The sequence below is a fragment of the Epargyreus clarus genome, unplaced genomic scaffold (genome assembly GCF_041222505.1).
Source record: "Epargyreus clarus isolate Ecla_fem2 unplaced genomic scaffold, WU_Ecla_fem_2.2 ptg000008l, whole genome shotgun sequence".
NCBI classification, from domain to species: domain Eukaryota; kingdom Metazoa; phylum Arthropoda; class Insecta; order Lepidoptera; family Hesperiidae; genus Epargyreus; species Epargyreus clarus.
The window spans coordinates 14,576,839-14,596,094 of NW_027332216.1; the positions used below are offsets into that span (position 1 = coordinate 14,576,839).

The 19,256-nt window shown below is 32.5% G+C and overlaps 1 protein-coding gene across 1 annotated transcript in view; it reads right to left on the reverse strand.

Annotated features, from left to right (window-relative positions):
• The window catches only part of Cht7 (chitinase 7), a 135,693-nt gene extending 123,433 nt beyond the window's left edge, over positions 1–12,260 (reverse strand). Inside the window, exon 1 of the mRNA XM_073076179.1 lies at positions 12,028–12,260. Coding sequence (XP_072932280.1) covers positions 12,028–12,030 — 3 coding nt within the window. The 5' untranslated portion in view covers positions 12,031–12,260. The remainder of the gene's footprint in view (positions 1–12,027) is intronic.
• Positions 12,261–19,256: the final 6,996 nt, after the last annotated feature.

The window sequence follows — 19,256 nt, forward strand, 5'->3', positions numbered from 1 at the left end:
AAAGAAAAAAAAAACGCTCTTGACGTTCGAGTTATATTTTTCGCGGGAAGAATAAAAAGTTGTAAATTGGATCAAGAAAAAGTTTTATTTTATTAATACTACTACTACTACTACTACTACAAGGGCTGTCTTTCTGACTAAACATCTCATAACTTTAATACTTAATAGCACTTTTTGTGTGTACATTATATTGTGTAGTGTATTAACGCTAATGAGGGATTTGACCTTTTATTAAAGTTAACATTGAATGATATTAGATAAAACATAATACTAATAGTATTTTTTGTTGAAACCAATGCATTTACTCGTATCGTTCATGTAATTGAAGTTTAAAATAAATAATAAGTGCATAATTATTTTGAATAACAATTTAAATTGAATGGCTCATCCTAACTCTTAATATAAATGCAAATGTAAGTTTTTTGTTTGTTTGTTACGCTTTCACGCCTTAACTACCTTTTTTTTGCTTAACGAGGGGTAACCTTCAAAAGGTACCCGACGACGAGGAAGCGACGCCGGGTTATGTGGGATTTTTACCGTACTAAAAACCTCCCGGTGGCCGTCCTCTCAGCGCTTGTTGGAGAACTCCGGGATCTCCGATGTAACGCAACCGGAGTCCTCCAAGCGCGATGCCCCGATCGGGTTCTGCCCTGGGAGAGCAGTTTTCGCTCCTCCCACACCATATAGTGTTTACGACGGTATGCAACCACATATACCGTCGTCCTTCCCGAGGTCGCTTGCTGGACGGTTCGAGCTCCCACTCTTGCCCCCCGCAACCCCGGAAGCCCCCTTTTAGTCGCGTCTTACGACAACTCCTTAACTACCTATCCGATTGTCATGAAATTTTGTACACACGTAGGCTGGAATCCAGGAAAGGATATTGGATACGCTTTATCCCAAAAATAACTACTGTTCCCGCGGTATTGATAAAAACAACTTGTCATCGAGCGAAGCCTACGGTAAGAACAAGTATCTTATATATTTATATTCGTAAGCTGCATCATCCATACATATATATAAAAATGCATGACTAAGTGGTGCAGATAAAAACATCATAATATTGTTTTTTCGTCTCGAATATTGCACGACTCATGATGCGAAGCATCAGAGAGTGCTTTACGATCGAAAAATTTTTTTCGCTCCATTTTGGCGGCTATTTTTATTATTATAGCCTTGATAGTTCACGGAATCAAGATATTTTGCATACTATTGTCGAGATAATTTAATGGAGATTAATTCCATACTTTTTAAAAATTGATTTACTGCAATAGAATTGGAAAAAAACACCAAAATAGGTCAAAAAAATTTCCTGTCCGTCATGTGTGAAACCTGAAAACACTGTAACTTGTGAAAAAATCCATCATTTGAGTTAATTTTTTTTTTTTAATTCTAATCGACGATTGTAGGTCACTGAATGCGAATGATTAACTAATTCAGTGTCGTTTAATTGCAATTAATAAAAAACGAAAACTACAAGACTGTATATCTATAGATATTATGTACATTTATTCCGCCAGGGGCGCTTGTGCAATACCTTCTTCCTACTACAGCTGTTTTTTCGGCAATTAATTTTGAACGACTTAAGTTTTTTTGTTCTATATTTCATAATTAAATGAGCATTATGAGTCGTGCACTTTTGGATTTTCCAAACTTATTCGTTTGAATATTGTATCTTTTGAATCAAATCGGCCAATATAATCGGAAACCTTAACCAATCTTAATAACAAGATAAGTATGTATGATTAGATTCCAACTTGAAGGATAGGATACTTGTAAAAGTAGCCTAAGCCAAATAGTACTTTTGTACCAAATACTAAAATACGAGTACCTACTTGCCACTCTATATTTACTTACTCTGTGACCAAATCACAGTTGCATTACGATCGTGACTCGCGAGATGAACCGTTACTCGCATTACAAACCAGTTGGCGAGGATCCGTGGATTCTAACCGTAAAACAAATTTGTCTCTTATCAAGCTTCCCGTGTTCCTCGAACATGGTCGTTATTTATCCAATGATGTAAGTGAATAAATACATGTAGAGCAATCAATTCTGATCAGCTAAATTCATTAAATGTAATTCAATGTCTTTGAAAATCATTATATTTTTACTTTGTCTAATTGAATCAGAATATAATTCCTTAGTAGCATAAAATCTCGTCAAGAAATTCATCAGTTTGACATGAAAAAAGTTCCAGGTTTGACTCCCGATCGGAGTCAATCTGTTATCTTAGATTTATATTTTGGATCTGGGCGCTATCTTTGATTGCTTATAGCACTAATTTATTTGCAAATATTGTATTGTGTAGGAATAATCAAAACATCGAATTATAATATTGCCTATTTATTAATTTACGGCTTACATCTAAAAATACATTAATTACTTGCCAAATACGTTATTGTATTGCATCTAAATAAACAACGCAACTAAATAAAAATACGTCTACTTTATTATTTTTAATATACCAACTCTCTACATTTATATAATCTGTGGTTCAATCAAATGCAAGAGTAATGCAAGAGATGGACCGTTACTCGGGTGCAGTGGTAGGGCACTGTGCTTATCCTAACGGTAACGGTAATGGTACGGTATTACTGCAATCACAGATAAGCTGGAATAGCGTGATCATCATGATTTGTACCTTACAAAGGGATAGTAACGGGATTTCGATGTCAAATATCTTACGATATGATGTCTTATGATGCGGATATCTGAGGATATGTCTTTGCTATTATGTTCAAAAGTATAAGGATTTAAGGATTTGGGAGTAATATATACAGATTTACATTTAAATTAAAACTGAGAGTTCAATATAGGTAGGACAAGGTTTGACAATACAGTAGAAATAGAAATCAATAAATATGGACTGGAATGGTTTTAACATTTAGGTATTGAGCAAAAGGGAAGAATTTTTTTCCTAAACACTCTGCAAAAGAGAAGGAAATTCTTTCCCAAAACATATTATACTCGTACAGAGACTATGAAAATGTGATACTTAGTAATATTTGTAACATATAGAATAGGTAAAAACAATGCTTTTAACACATGTATATACAAAAGAAATACACAAATCAACACAGGCCTAGACATAAACCAAAAATTGACCAGGCTGGAGGTCAAAATGTTTGCCCTCACACAGACCCTTCTGCAAGTATTGTAACTACTTTACTCCGCCGTAATTTGTGTTAACTTCACATAAATAAAAAAAAAGTTCTACATCACTGCACACAAATTTGCCAAATCATTTACTGCAAATTTAAAACATGATGTTTTAAACATTGCTAAAATACCATAGTATTCCATTGCATTTGAATGCAATTTTAAATTTGTAATATAAGAAAATGTAATGTAACTTATATATAAAATTCTAAACACGTTTCCAAGCTTTTCAAATAACTGTCACAGTTGGTTTATGATTTCCGCAAAGGTTTCAATATTATTCGTTCAGTGGACAAATTTATGAAATTTGGCGAAAACTGCATGAAGAATTTGCTGATGAAAGAATGATTTCATTTTAGCAGATTTCATAGTTCATTATTACGTTGGTGTAACACATTTTCTGTAATACATTTTTATGAATTTTTCTTACAAAATCAATTTTATGCTGTTATAATTTTTAATATTTTTAGGTCACCACATCAGAAGTATAGTTTAGTAGTATAAATTTCAGTATTTTCCGAACTCCGGTTGACATAATTCTGAGGTGACTACTTGGTCTTAGTTTTCAGGAGTCTTAAAGCATCTGTAATCGACTTCAGGTAAAATTATTTGGCTATATGGAGTTACAATGTAAAGGTGTTTTTTTTTAAGTCAAAGGACGTTGTAGGAATCTACACGCTGTTCCACTGCTGGGCTCAGATTTTCTTATATGATAAGGCCAAATGCGATTGGCAACCAATAATTTTCTTTAATGGTTAAATACCCTAAAAGTAACTTCAAATGTTTATAAAGCCTATCAATCTACACTTGACCAATGTGCTGGTCTATGGCCTAAACCCACCACACTCTAATAAATAACCCAACAGTGGGACAGTAATGTTGAACTAAGTTACTTTACACAACTTGTAAAAATACATAGAGACAAGAATAAATTAGACTAAGTTGGAACGTCGGGTGAGTTTTAATGAAAGCTTACTAAGTAGTCGTACGAAGGCATAATATTTGAACGCATTCACAATCCTCCAGCCATGTAGAATGTAACTACTAAGTAAGTTAAGACTGTTAATAAGAAATTCAACTAAAATCCGGATAAGACGAACTTTGGAACTTTGAACATTTGTACTTGCAAAAGAGGTTCATCATTGGTGATGTTCTTTTATCCCGGGATTGGGATACCACGGGATTATCTTCTTAACGTTTCTTAACAAAGTTAGCTTTTAAAGGTTTATAATACCATGAAACAGTCAGACATTGTGGTCAATCCTTGTCTAAGTATATTAATTTTCTATATGATTTATTTATTAATGTTCTCAGTTATTTTATAGTTATTACTTAGCATTTTAATTACATTATTCACACTTAGAAACTTGTAATTACTAACCGAACTGACTAATTGTAGATGATTATTTTATAATAGATTAAAGATTACTCATCTAAGAGATGTATTTAGCAAAAGAAAACTCGGTATTTTTATTTATCTTATGTCAACTTAAATTTGTAAGTCATAAATAAATCGCACCCTTCGAAAATAACTTTAACCATCTTAAAAATAAAATAAAGTTCTTTTTATAACCCAGAAATACACTTGTTTCGCCAATTACCATCAGAATAAGAGTCGTACGTATATTAAGATATCAATGAACTGCAATAAAACTTTATCGTTAAGCGATCAAGTGTTACCTTGCCTCATCAATGTTACATAAATGATGTACCAACAAACACTTAGGAGATATTACGGTACCTAAGTTTCGTGTTAACATTGCCTCAAGATGTCTTAAACTAACTGTAACATTGGCTAAGTGTCGGAAATCGACAGCGCAATACATACAAAAACTGCGTTGGTAAATCTGAATTTTAGACTAATAGTAAAACTGTTGAATTTCGTCATTATTAAATTTCGCTTTTTATTTAAATTGAAGCGATATTGAGGTGTCGGGTTTAAGGCCAATATTTCTTTGTTGTACGCTTTTTTTAACTTGTTATGTCAGTACCTACGTATGGGTCAAACTTTGCAATATTTTTCAACTACTTGCACTTAACCGATTGAACTAAAATTTGGAATATTTATATAACTTCGATGGCAGAGCAATAATATTATTATGATACTTAGTACTATCTGATCAGATTATGGACCCGATTGCCCATTAGCCCGTAGCAATACGTCAGTTTAGAAAACATCCTCGTCGTATTTGGCTTGTTGGACTCATGTTGGTACGTACCGTACATTTAAGTAAATAAGGTTAAACGTTATTAAAAATATCCCCCTTGTTTATACCCCAGATACTTAATTTATTACACTACATAATGTTTTACGGTGTTAATGGTTATGGAAAATAAAATAACTTATCCACATAACAATAATCAATAGTGCGGGATATATTTTATAATTGCACACAGCCCATCACTATCCAAGGCATAATACTTCAGACTTAAAATAATTTCAAATGCACATACATTCATAGTGATGTTGTAATCCGTGGAATTCTCGGCGCGTGAATTTTAAGTTGATAGGACGTGACGATTCTTGATGTCCTAGCGACTTGATTTTCGACTGTTTTTTGACCCCAGCGAGCTCTTTGAGTTACATTCTCTGTCGTTAGTTGGCTTTTTTCTTGTTTTAAATTCGAACTAAATTTTGTATGTAAATCGGTGTGACGCGGAGTTTTTGGTATGAAAAAAAGTAAGTAAAGTGTGACTTTTATATGCATGTTTGTTCTACCTATTTGTTATGATTTTTTTTTATTTTAATTATCTGTGATAAAATATTATAATGAAGTCATAAAATTTTAAATATCATTTAATGTCGACGAACCGCGTGGTTCAGTGGTCATCATACATCAAATGCAGATGTAAGTGTTGAACTTACATTTCTGTAAGGATTCATTAACTTCGAGTGTGTCCATGGCAATGAGAGAACAAGAAATCTTACAAAAGCCCTATAGGTAGTTATTAGTGTAGAAACGGTTATTTTTTAAACACCTTAAAATTAATTGATTAACTATTACAAAATATTTATTTGTAGAGCATTTAAAGATTACGTAAGTTTATTTATGTGGAATAAAGCTTAATACCGGAAAATTATATATCATTAGGAAATAATTAAACGTTAAAATTTATCGACATATAACTAGTCCAATTAATATGATCTATTTAAAAAAATGGGCAAATTATTCAAAATAAGAAGCGATTTGTAGGCAAAATCGCATGTAGTGTCTAGTTATTACCGGACGTGTATTTCGTAATAGCAATTACCATTACCGGTAATTACCGGTATAAATAGAGCCTTATTTTTACATGTAATTCGGTTAAGGCCGCTCTACTTTAAGGTAACAGAAATCTTGTTCGAACCCGAATTTGTTAATGGGCTTATTAATCTTACTCATTGATAAGGTAGTGTTAAACATGCAGTTCACTTGTAAATATGTACCTACTGTACTTAACTAACTGTGAAATTAATCATATGTGTAGAGTTCTACCTAAAGTTAATGACAGATATCTGAGAGATCTGATGATATTAAAAGTGAATCCCTTTCTTTTTCGCAATACCACTATTTTAACCTCTTCTCTTGAAAAATGCAAGAAGAGCTCTCCTCTAAAGCTGGCGATACAGTGACTACTTTCCATCAGGTAGCCCGTCTGCTCCCAAGGTCTAAGTATAAAAAAATAAAAAACAACGTATCATGAGATGGATACTACTCCATACTCCTGAGTTACCTCAATTTCATTAAGTTGTGGGTAACTAAATAAAAATATAAACGAATTTATATACATAGTTGAAGGCGTGCGGTGTCGTAAAATTTTAATAGCAGTTCAATATTCAAATTAGAGGCTCATCCTCTGATAAACATGATTTAATTGCCTGCAAAAATGTGTGCACACAAGGCGCTAGTGTGGGGGCTGGAATGTAAAGTTTTATAATATTTATTATTATTATAAGTAATTAGTTATCAATTGATTCAACGGCGTGTGAAAACATCGCGATGAATTATATTTATGTCAAACTTCTCTATAATTCTCATAGGTATTAAAGTCTGGGATTGCATACTTCAAAAAATTGTTACAAAAAAATCATAATAGAAAAAATCAATTTCAAATCATTGCTAAGAATCATAATGTATAAAATAATCATATATGTATAAAAACCTTCATTTCCAGTACATTTTTTCATACAAACTTCTACTTTAACGCAACATGATTGTCTGTTGCAAATGTATCTGTAACCATCAGAACATAAGGCGCACGGCGCGGCGTGTGAACCTCGCGATTTCTACAAGACGTTAGCTCGCCACTTTCTCTTGGTGAAACTGTGTTTTTGTCCATTGTCAGCTAACGTTCGACACCGTGGATTTCCAATGGGATTTTGTTATGGGGTTTTGATGATGGAACTTGGATGTAATAGATTTAGAGTATAATTACGGCTGTGTTCGAATGCCATATCTAATTTTTGACCAACTTCCCAAAGAAGAGAGGTTATCTATTAAACGCGTGTTTTTCGAATCCATGTGTGAATTCATACGAATTACGGTGAAAGAAAATTTAACAATGAAATAATGTAATGGATGACGATGGCACTTTACTTACGCCGAATTTTGCAATCTGGTGCATTAAGGCCAACAAAATGGTAGAGACAATCCCGTCGAAATATCTACTGAAGTACCGAGACAGTACGTTGTTAGTCGTACCAATATATATGTTCTTTTAACTTAAAACCTTGATCATCCATCACAATTAGCAACTGTACCACTATCACCTTCGCAAATAATCACTTCTTAAATACAGATTTACAAATTGCACCTTCACAAGTAACACTTTTACATATACAGCTTCACAGATATAGCTTCAAAGACAATAGCTTCATAACTAACACCTTTACAAATAACAACTTTATAACGTGTAGCTGCACATATATTTGATTTACTACAAGCAGCTTCACAAGTAGCACCTTCATAAGTAACAAATTCACCATTATTAGCTTCACATCTATTTGATTTACTACAAGTAGCTTCACAAGTAACAGCTTCGTAGCTAACAAATTCACAATTATTAGCTTCACATATTTGATTTACTACATACAGTTTCACAAGTAGCATTGATAACTTACTGAGCTTAACGTAACGATGGAAACACTATAAAATATTAACTGTCGTCCACGATTGATTGATTGATTATTCCATCTAATTCCATCCATTCCATCTAAGATCACTTTCATTATCACTTTCAAGACTTGAAGATAGTTTCAAGGCCGTTATAATTATAACATTATCTGTTACATGAGTAATAGTGTTTTCAAGGTGTTAATATTATTAGAAAGTAATTATTAATTTGATAAAACTTTATGGTAAAGTAGACTTTATTTAATTATTAGCATATTTTGATATAATATTAATGATAATAAAGTAAGGTTTAAATAAAAGTTTTCACATAAAATAAATTTAATTCCAATTTATTATAATCATTGTCACTCAGCAAAAATTTTATCTATAAAATCATAAAACAGTTTCGGAATAAAATGAGAATAACAAAATGTTTTTCCTGAATAATACTTTTAAATAAATTCAATAACGGCTTTTTCGTCGGGATAATATAAATTTCCACTTTAATAAAAACTTGTCAATATATTAAGAGGAACTCTAACAACGTATGAAATCACACACATTAATCAAATAAAATCAAACACATTCATACATACATACATACATAATTCAACATTGAACACTAAGCAGTAGTGTTTGAATAAATCCAACAAAGGTTCATTTCGTGATTTTTACATCTGAGTCCAAAGTGATATATCGGATTCGTATAAAAACTTGTCGTCGAGACTTGTCAAGTACGACAACTTATAAATGCGGTTTCTTTGCGTTATTTTTATTTAAATAAAGCATAAGGACTCGTAAATGTGAGTGAAGTCAATTTGATAATGCCGTCCAATCTTTTGTTCTAAAGTTCATACAATTTCAAACTTGTTTCAGTTTTAAAACTAGTTTACAGTTGAATAAAAATGTTACAGGCGGCACCGTCACACCTATTTCTGCCTAATAACAACAGTATTAAGCGCTGCTGTGTTCTGGTTTAAGGGGTGTGGTAGAGAGACATCTTTTGCGAGATATTCCAGCTTAGTCCTCAATAGTAGCGGCACATCTTCGGCCAACTTCAGGAATATCTAATCTTATCTGGAGTTGATTACAGATGTATGGACATATGGGCGGCAGTAGCCACTTACTGTCAGGTGAACTGCATGCTCGTCTGCTACTCTTATGTTATAAAAAACCTTTTTATGTACCATTGCTCACCAAGTATTCCTCACTTTGAATTTATATACATTGATATGAGTTTGCTACATAAGGCCTCTTAAAAAGTTCGTGTTTGATGTAGTTATAATGTAATGGCCATACAGCTTCTGACAAGGTTTACTGACTGTTAACCAAGGATAACAACCGAAACCGGCAATAACGTGCCTTCCAAAGCACGGAAACGAATGAAATATGACCACTAGCAGCTATCCATCCAACTCTTAATAATTAAGCCCTACGGTTATTTACTTATGCCAGTTTGAAATAATCAATCTATATCTATCTATAGATCTATAAAGATTGAAACTTGGCGAATTCTAATAGGCAGAAAATGTCAAACGGCAATCGACAAAACGTTGAAAGATTGAATATAATAATAACCGGCTGTCAATAGATAAGTTTTGTAGATTTAGACAGAGACAGACCATGATTACAATCATCTATCACCTGTTACTGTAACACTTTTTAACCAGGAAGTTACTTATTCGAATGAGAAAGTAGTTCACTATTTCCAAAAGAATTATTAAATCAAATCAAATCAAATCATTTTTTTATTGAAAATAGGTTCGTTACAGAGCACTTTTTGAATGTCAATACAACTACCACCACTTCACAAGGTGCTTCGTTATGGAGAAGAAGCGGTGAAAGAAACTCCATAACACACATCTTTTAACCTGATTATAACTCAAATAACAATTTGCTTGATTTATCATTCATTAGTGGTAAGATATTAATCAATTTTGGTGATTATAATCATTTACCTTGAATTAAAACTTGTTAAGCAATCTTCGAACGCTTTGGTATCTACAAGGACTAAGTTAGAACGCTTTGTGTGCTAGTAGACTAAGTTAGAATGCTTTGTGTGTTATTATTTGCTGTTCATGTGCTTACGAGCTTTTATGTGGCGTTACTAATATTTAGTAAAATGTTGTTTTAAGATATAAATTCCATTTTATTCTCCGTAAGGTCCTTTACAAAGAACATAAGTCCTTTTAAAATCAACTAACTCGTTTCCAAGGTAAAGTATAGATAGGCAAACGTTTTAAAACAAGTTTTTATGTATTGGTGTTATGAAAATACGCACAAGAACTTTAAAACGGCAGTTATTTTGTAGATTTCATTTATAAATGGTATTTGTATAGATTTTTTCAATATCTTTTGAAATAATAAACCTCTGGTAATGTTGTTTCGGCCTTGTCTTGTTATTTTTTCAGATTTGAGTAACCATTTAGAAAATGACTTCGTTGTTGTGAATTAATAAATAAAAAACAGATATTATTTTATTTCGTGCTCAGTATTATTAAAGTGATAATATTTATATTTATTTAAATCAATTTTATTAATTTATCAACAGCACTATAACAAAACTTTAATAAATATCCTAGATGTTTCCATAAATCAAATTCGTACACAAAAATACGTTACGTTTAAATTTCAATTATTTAATAATTGAATAATTCAATTCAAAACAGTTCTATACGATTATCTACACTGGATTTCAATAATTATCATTACTAGAGTATTATTATTTCTTAATAATAATACGCTTAATAGACTAGTTGGATATCGAGTTGTTAAACCAGTCGGCCGAAATATCCTTTAGTATTGTATTACAAGGCTGAGGAAACTTATTTTAGTAACTATATGGACAAAGAATAGTGTTGTAAGATTAATTTTGTTTATACAATTTAATTTAAAAAACTATTGTACTATTATTTAAATTATTATCCTATTTATTTTACACTTCCTCGGGGCAGCGATTTGGCAAATCTATTTTGTTTATAAAATAATGTATAATGAAGATATAAAAATATAATAATTGCATTATTAAAGTTCTAATTTGAAAATTGATTTAAAATTATGATTTTAATAATGTCGTAATTGACGAAATATTATTCAAACTTTGACGATAAATAATATTGTATTTTTGTCATAATTAATAAGCACACTGAAATTCTTATTTTAATTTATTTGTAGTTATTTTTGTAACAAAAACGCAAAAATAGTAACAAAATCATAGATTTTTAAACATTTACATTATTGAGTTTTCTTTATTGCGCGTAATTTTTTTACGCGCTATCTGCGTTTTTCTTTAATCTGTGCTTTGCCAATGTAGTAACACCGCAACACAAAACTAAAACAGTTTCTTAAAACAACCTTGATAACTTACTCTCTAATTTTTCAAAGTCATAAACTTTCTATGAACTTTCTATTTATTGCTGTAATTGAATTATTAAAATGCAGTGAAAGTGTTCTGCGCTTAAAAATTTCGTTTCATGACGAGTGACTTGCATGTGTGGAATAATTATTTTAATTTGATTACCTACCTACTTGTATGCTGTCTTTATGGTATTAAGCAAAAGCATTTTTTGTGGTAGCTTTTGAATTATATTATTTAAGAAATATACCTCACGTGACTTTTTTTTAAATTATTTTTTACGACGTTTTTTAAGGTATATCACTTTTTTTAAACCTTTTAGTTTATTATTCATAAATATTTTATTCGACCAATTTTGAAATTCAACAATAAAAATTGACACGTCACCGACCCCCAAAAGAAATCTAAAAAAAAACTTACCATTTCGCCGTTTCCCGCGAAAATGGTACACTTGAAACCAAAAATTACTCCGGCACCACAAAACTTGCACAAGTACAGTCGGTCACAGAAACACGGTTCTCAAATCCACAACGAGCAGATCACTGCCATACAGATCTTGTCGTTAATCGTTATCTATATATAAAACATGTCTGTCCTGTCGTCTGTCACGGTGGAGAGACGGTCGTGGACTGAATATTCGGTCGAAAGTGCGGTGTTTCGCCCCACAGTTACCATTCAAAAGGTGTGCGTGCGCGCCGATCGCGGACCTAACTGTCTTGATACTTGGACGTGAATTTTAATTCGATTTAAAAACGAAAGTGATTTATTTCGTTTATGATTTCTTGGGAACGCACGCATTGATATTTGTTTATTGTTTGTCGATTTGTGCGTTGACGAAATTATACAACTATGTATGACAATGATAAAACTACCCACATATAAATTAATAATAAAGCGCTTTTATTTAGTCGGAATCAGTAAGCAAAATATTTAATTTTAAGATTTTAGCTCAATCAGCTTTGATAGACTGAAAAATACGACATCATAACTACTTACCAGAAATTAAGTTTTTTCAATTCTGTATTGTCATTGGAACCAAAAATTACAGGTATTCGGTTAGGCTTAAGTGTCTAAAATTCAGTTGTAAGATTGGATCCTCATGAAATTTGTAAAGTAACCAAGCAAGAATAATAAAAAATATAAGAACTTATAAAGTTTTCTTACCAACTTAAACTATTTGATTTTATAATATAAGTGTTAAAAGTAAATACTTTAAAAAGACAGTTTTTATATAACTGCTAAATATAATAATGTCGTCATCAATAAATAATTATACACTGTAAGTGGGTTATGTCAATCAATAACCGATTAATTAAATCTTTATTGGTAAATAATATCATTTGTCATTAACGTGAACAGAATTTCCTCGTTTAAGTATATTAATAACAATTTGTTTGATGAGATCACTAAGAAAATATTGACAATGCGTTAGGTGCCTCTCAAAAACTTATTTCCAATCGGAGGATAGCTTTTAATTAGAGATAGATTTACGACCTACAGGTACTAGAGGCTCCGCAAAAAATATCAGCTTAGTAATGAAAGGTGACATAGGCGATCAGTGAACGCTACATCTACCTTATTCTAATTTCTAAGTAAAATAGTAATGAAATCTTATGATTAAGCATTATAAATTAACAAAAACTACAGCACATTATATTAAATCATTAATATATAATGTTTATCATTGATAATAATGTTAAAATTTCCATGATTTTCGAATCAATTCATGTTTTATTAGTTAAGCTCTCCAAATCTATAATTAATTCTGCCGTGACTTGTACCAAGGACGGTTAAGTAGACGTAAGTCAATATTATGTTTTGTTAACTTTGACTTAAGTCTCCTTGCCTTTCGTAGTATCGGTAATATGCGATGTAGCTGTTTTTCGGAAGCTATATTATGTAGAAATTACATGCTACCTCTCCTACACATTTGAGCAATGGTCCCAACTTCTTTTGGGCGCTCGAAGAAGCAACTAAACCCAAAAACGTGACGTAACTTTTATGTACTAACGACCTTAAGGTACTAACAATGTAAAGGTGGTAGAATCCTGATTCGACCCCGGAGTTACCATCTGGTTTGAATGGTGTGGTAAGGGAAACATACTTACCCGAAACGTTCCAACTGCGGGTAGCAACGCATCTGTTTCCTACTTATGGTAAGAAGCTTAATCTTATCTGGGGTTGAATACCGAAGTCCATGGGCAGCAGCAGCCACATACCAACAAGTTAAAGACATGTTTTTTTTACTCCAATATCATAAAAAAATCAATATTAATTGCATTTGCGTTACCTACCGCGACGGCGAATTACCAAAACGTAGTTCAGTATCAATACAATTGCCAATACGCGAAACCCCGAAACTAAAAGCAAGTCTACTACAACAATTTCAAAATTCGTATTCACGCTGCCCAAGCAATAAGTCCGGGCCACCAACACATCGGGTTCAGTATATTTTACGACCTTAACTAAGTTATCGGGCAACATTGTGGACGATCGTAAATGAGTCAAGAAAATAAATGTCGATAGGCACGATATATTAGCGTGAGTATGTTTTCTTTTTGTGTTGATTTCATACAGCTTTAAGCTTGAAGAACTCTTTGTACTTTGGCTATGACATCACTGCTTTCTACTTATATTTGGTACCATTAAACTGTAAAATTGACCGATTGATAGACAAAGCGCAGTTGAAATTAATGAGTAGATGAGTTTGCTACCTATCTCCTGGATCTTCCTCTTCTATTACTTATTCGAGACTTATTCGGGAAGAATGGAACTACCCAAATGCGTCATCATCCGATTCTATTATAAAGTCCGATTATATAATTCTATTATTCCAAAAATGCTGTCCCTTATCAACATCATCTTTTTATAGTGCGAAATCATCTTAATGAGATTGAACGTTTTTCTCTAAAGACAACAATCCCTAGGTAATTCAGATTTGGACTGGAAATACATGGGATAAAGCGCAAAAATCTTTAATATTTCAGTTAATACTAGCTTATATCTAAGCTTCGCTTTATTTTCACATTTTTCTTACATGTATTTTAAGCAAATTAATTGCTAATCGAATTGTCGGTATGTTAAAAAAAATTTTTCGACATTCAATAATGACAATGGTCGTGACAATCGTGATTCAACTGAGAGGTTACCATTTACACAATTACTTATAACTAATAAAAGTAGAGTTTAGTCCTGCTGAAATCTGGTTTTAATATTGTAAGAATCAGGTATTATTCGGAGTTGATTTCAGTTATTTATGGTTGATGATGAAAGGAGCCCAGAGCTATTCAATAAGACAGAAAGAGGAGGTAATGAAGATATTTGTAAACTACAAATAATATAAATAAAAATAATAAATAAGGCTGACAAACAAAGGAACATCAGTTTTGTATATGTAGAAGGCAAGCTTCAACATCTTAATTTCAGAATATTGTTTAACGTTTCAGCAATTCCATCTTTTCAGTAGATTATTAGGATTACGTTCCTTAGCATAAATTAATTGAGGGTTCAAAGACATTCCCTAAGTCCGTAAGGAGTTTTCGGAAGACAATGTTTTTGTTAATCCTTTTGAGATATTCTACGCGTTACACGAGACTGGCTAAATACCAATTTTCTCGGAATTTTCCAGCTAAAATCAAAATAGTTGCTCCAAGACGAAATCTTACAAACTTTTGCCATTAATTAAACTTGATCTCAGTGGTACGTTCAACAAAAAGTTGCTGTTGCTAAAATTATATTCATTTGTATAAAGAAAAGGCGCTGTACAAAGAAAAACATTATAATTGTGTATAGCTAATGCTAAGATGAAATAATTATTAAAGGCACAAATATTTTGTATAGATACAAAAGTAAAAAAGAATTAAGAGTTCTTAAGTTACAAATAGTAGTATACAGTCAATAAAATTATGTTTTGAGCATTTTTAAAGCAGTTCATATAAATCAAATCAATTTTCTTTATTCAAAATAGGATCTTTACAGAGTACTGTTTGAATGTCAATACAACTACCACCACTTCACAAGGTGCTTCGTTATGGAGAAGCTAAAATGCTATTTAATAGAGATAATATTAACTTCTTCAATATCTATTAATAAAAAATTATACTTTTTATCTAGATCACAATATCAAGACTACTTAATCAAATCAAACGAGGTTTGCTTATTATTAAGATTTTTACGCACATTTCCTTTCACCCCATATGAATGTCAGTATGTGAGAGCGAGATAGCACATATGAATGGCTGCAATTAATTAGTTTGAATTGCTTCCTTATTAGTCTTTATCATCTTTAAAAATATTTGCTTTGCATTGTTAAATATTATTTTGAAATTTATGGGCGCATCATTTTGACCTAGTAAGAAGAGATGCCAGATTTAAATCCTTTACTAATATAGTTCAAAATTCTCTATAAAACTCAGAAGAAGAAGTATTTTTAATATATTTTGGCACACGGATATTGCCACGCTAGGTGATAATGCCTGGGAAGTGGTTCTAACTATCTCAGTTCGGATTGTGTATGCGCAAGATGAGAAAACTTCGACAGCGTGATTCAGAATCGTGTGGCGCCATCTCTTGTTAAGTTGCGTGAAATAGACACAATATAATATAATAATCTATTATTTTAAACTCAAATTTGACACCTAGTTGTTATATTGTGGTAACGAAAAGGTATAAACTGTTTTTACCGTTTCTGTGTAATGTTTGCGTAATTTTTAGGATGTAAACACTCAAGCAACACTGATATAATACACTAGCGATATTCATGTCGATGACAATAGACGGCGATATTAGATGAGAGTCACTGATAGCTGCTGGTAGACTCCCTTACACAAAACCTATCGTAGATTTTGGTCTATATCTCAAGAAAATTACAACTAGAGTGCCTTTATAGCTTTTGTATTTATAACTCTTTTTATTCGGATGTTTTTAATAATCGGGCTTGTTGCATATTAAAATGAATAGGTTACAGTGACAGCTAATAAGTCCAAGCATTAACTGCAATTCATTGTATCCCACTGCTGGTACGAGTCTCTTTGGAGTATGTTTCAACGTGGATACTATCCCAACCTAACCTACTCGACATACCTCTTACAAGTTTAAACAATTTTTATTACTTTGCCAACTTCTATTTACGCACACGTTTCTATTGCCCAATTCTCGTAAACACGAATATTTCACCGGTAAATATGACATACATGCGCTGAGCCTAATGTGGTTACAGAACAAGATGGTTCCTTATTGTGTCGCAACTATTGGCACATCGGTGTCGCAATCTAGTCTAGATTAAATATCGGCCGCTATTAGACCGACAGATATTATTAGATAGTGATTTTAGTGTGGGTGCAATTGTGAGCTTATAGATGTATGCTTGAACGAAAGATACCTTAAATGGATAAAACCTTAACTTCTCATCAATTATTTTGGCCCACGGCTGGGCTTTGAGCATTAATCACTGTCTAACCATGGATTAGTCGACTTTGAAGGTGTTAAGCGCTGCTGTGTTCTGGTTTGAAGGGTGTGGTGACGCAGACATACTTTTCCGAGGTTTTCCAGCTTAGTCCTCAGGGGCAGCGGTGCATCTACAGTCAACATCAGTTAGGAATAGCTTATTCCATCTGTGGTTTGTTACAGATGTCCATGGCCACCATCACCACCACCACCACCAGTAGCCACTTACCATCAGGTAGACTGCATGCTCTTCTGTTACTCCCACATTATAAAAAAAACACACAGCTTTGCTAACTGTTTCCTAGAGGTTTTTCTGGCATATATACATTTTTTCCCACATTGTATTTCTTCGCCGTTTTATTCGTACCAAAAATTGAGTACCTTTCCCAAAATTCTTCCACGCTTGTCTGTCGACATCTAAAGCAATTCTCACACTAATTCTATCAGTTTTCCTACAAAGCCTTAGGTCGCGGGTTATAAGGAAGTAGCTGAGTTCGTGATAGGGCAGCCTAGACATATGAAGCAAGTTATAGGGCTCTTAGTAGCGTCAGAAGAAAAAGTTTCATAGTTGGTTATTTTTACCAGACAGTGGATAATATTTTTCGAAATGTGTGTGTATGTGTTCTTTTGCAGCCCAGACAAATTTTAAGAAATGAGATGTCATTGAATTCGAATGGAAGTAACATATTATAATGATTCTCTAATAACCTTTTTCTTTGATATAATTCTTCGTGGTTTGACTCTAAAATTATATGACTATTTCAGTCATCTTATATTCCTTTAGAGTCGAGATGAAGAAGTACGTGTTAAATGCTACTGTGCTCTCGTTTAGAATGTCTACTTAACTTTGCACTTTCTCTATACACTGCAGTCCAAGTGACGTTAAACGGTCTCTACCGCCCATCTGTAACCACATCCATATAGCACAGAATTCTACTTGAAATCGATCACAGATATGTTGCCACGCTTGACTTCTAAAATATTAACTTAATATATGTAGTCCTCACGATACAGGGAATCCTACTGGGCCTAGAGTTTTATAATCTGTAACATACGGGTACATGCATATGTACTACAAAATTTTGTATCCCTTTATCTATTGTATAAATACTTTGTATATTGTACTATAGCAGTGATAGCCTAGTGGTTAAGAAACGAGGCCTCTCGGTCGAGGGGTCCGAGGTTCAAATTCCAGGCACGCACCTCTGATTTTCAAATTTATGTGCGTATTAGAAATTGATTATCACTTGCTTAAACGGTGAAGGAAAACATCGTGAGAAAACCTGCATACTGAGAGATTTATAAAAAATCTTAAAGGTATGTGAAGTCTACCAATACGCACTTGGCCAGCGCGGTGGACTATGGCCTAATCCTTCTCATTCTGAGAGGAGACCCGTGCCCAGCAGTGGGACAGTAATGGGTTGATGATGATGATATTGTACTACCTTGTAAGTTTACTTCATGTATGTTTTTTATTTTGTGTAGATATAAAAGTTATTATTATTATCAAGTCGGTCGGTCCAAGTCCTCAAGTAGAAATGCATCTGTGGTAACAGTTTAAACTGAGTTCTTTCTTATTTTTTTTACTGTGACTATAATAATAGTGAATGAACGACATTGACTATTTATCATTAGATAGATAGATAGAATGATCCTTAATACTTTAATTTATTACTAGCTGACCCGGCAAATTTGTACCGCCTCAGAATTTATTTATGAAATCTATTTCATATTTACTCACCTTTTAAACCTTCCCTGGACTTCCACAAATTGTTCTGAACTAAAATTAGCAAAATCGGTCCAGCCGTTCTCGAGTTTTAGCGAGACTAACGAACAGCAATTAATTTTTATATATAAACATTTTACAGGACGCAACTCATTAAATGTCTAAGAATATGTGTAAAACAGATTACATCTTAAGATGCATGCAAGATCAATGCATCTCATCATGCAATCGATACATCTAAACAAATAATAGAAAATTTAAATATCTTCATTTGACTTATCTATGAAACTGTCGTCGTTTAAATATATTTTTTAAATATATACATTACGACGAATTTATATGTATATTACGACGACAATATAATAAAGAGTTTTTATATTTCCCTGCCTTTCAAAAGTGTTCTAGTTCGACGAGATATCTTACAAACTATATTGTTTACACACAAGATATTTTAAGGTCCAAAATAAAAATAACAAAA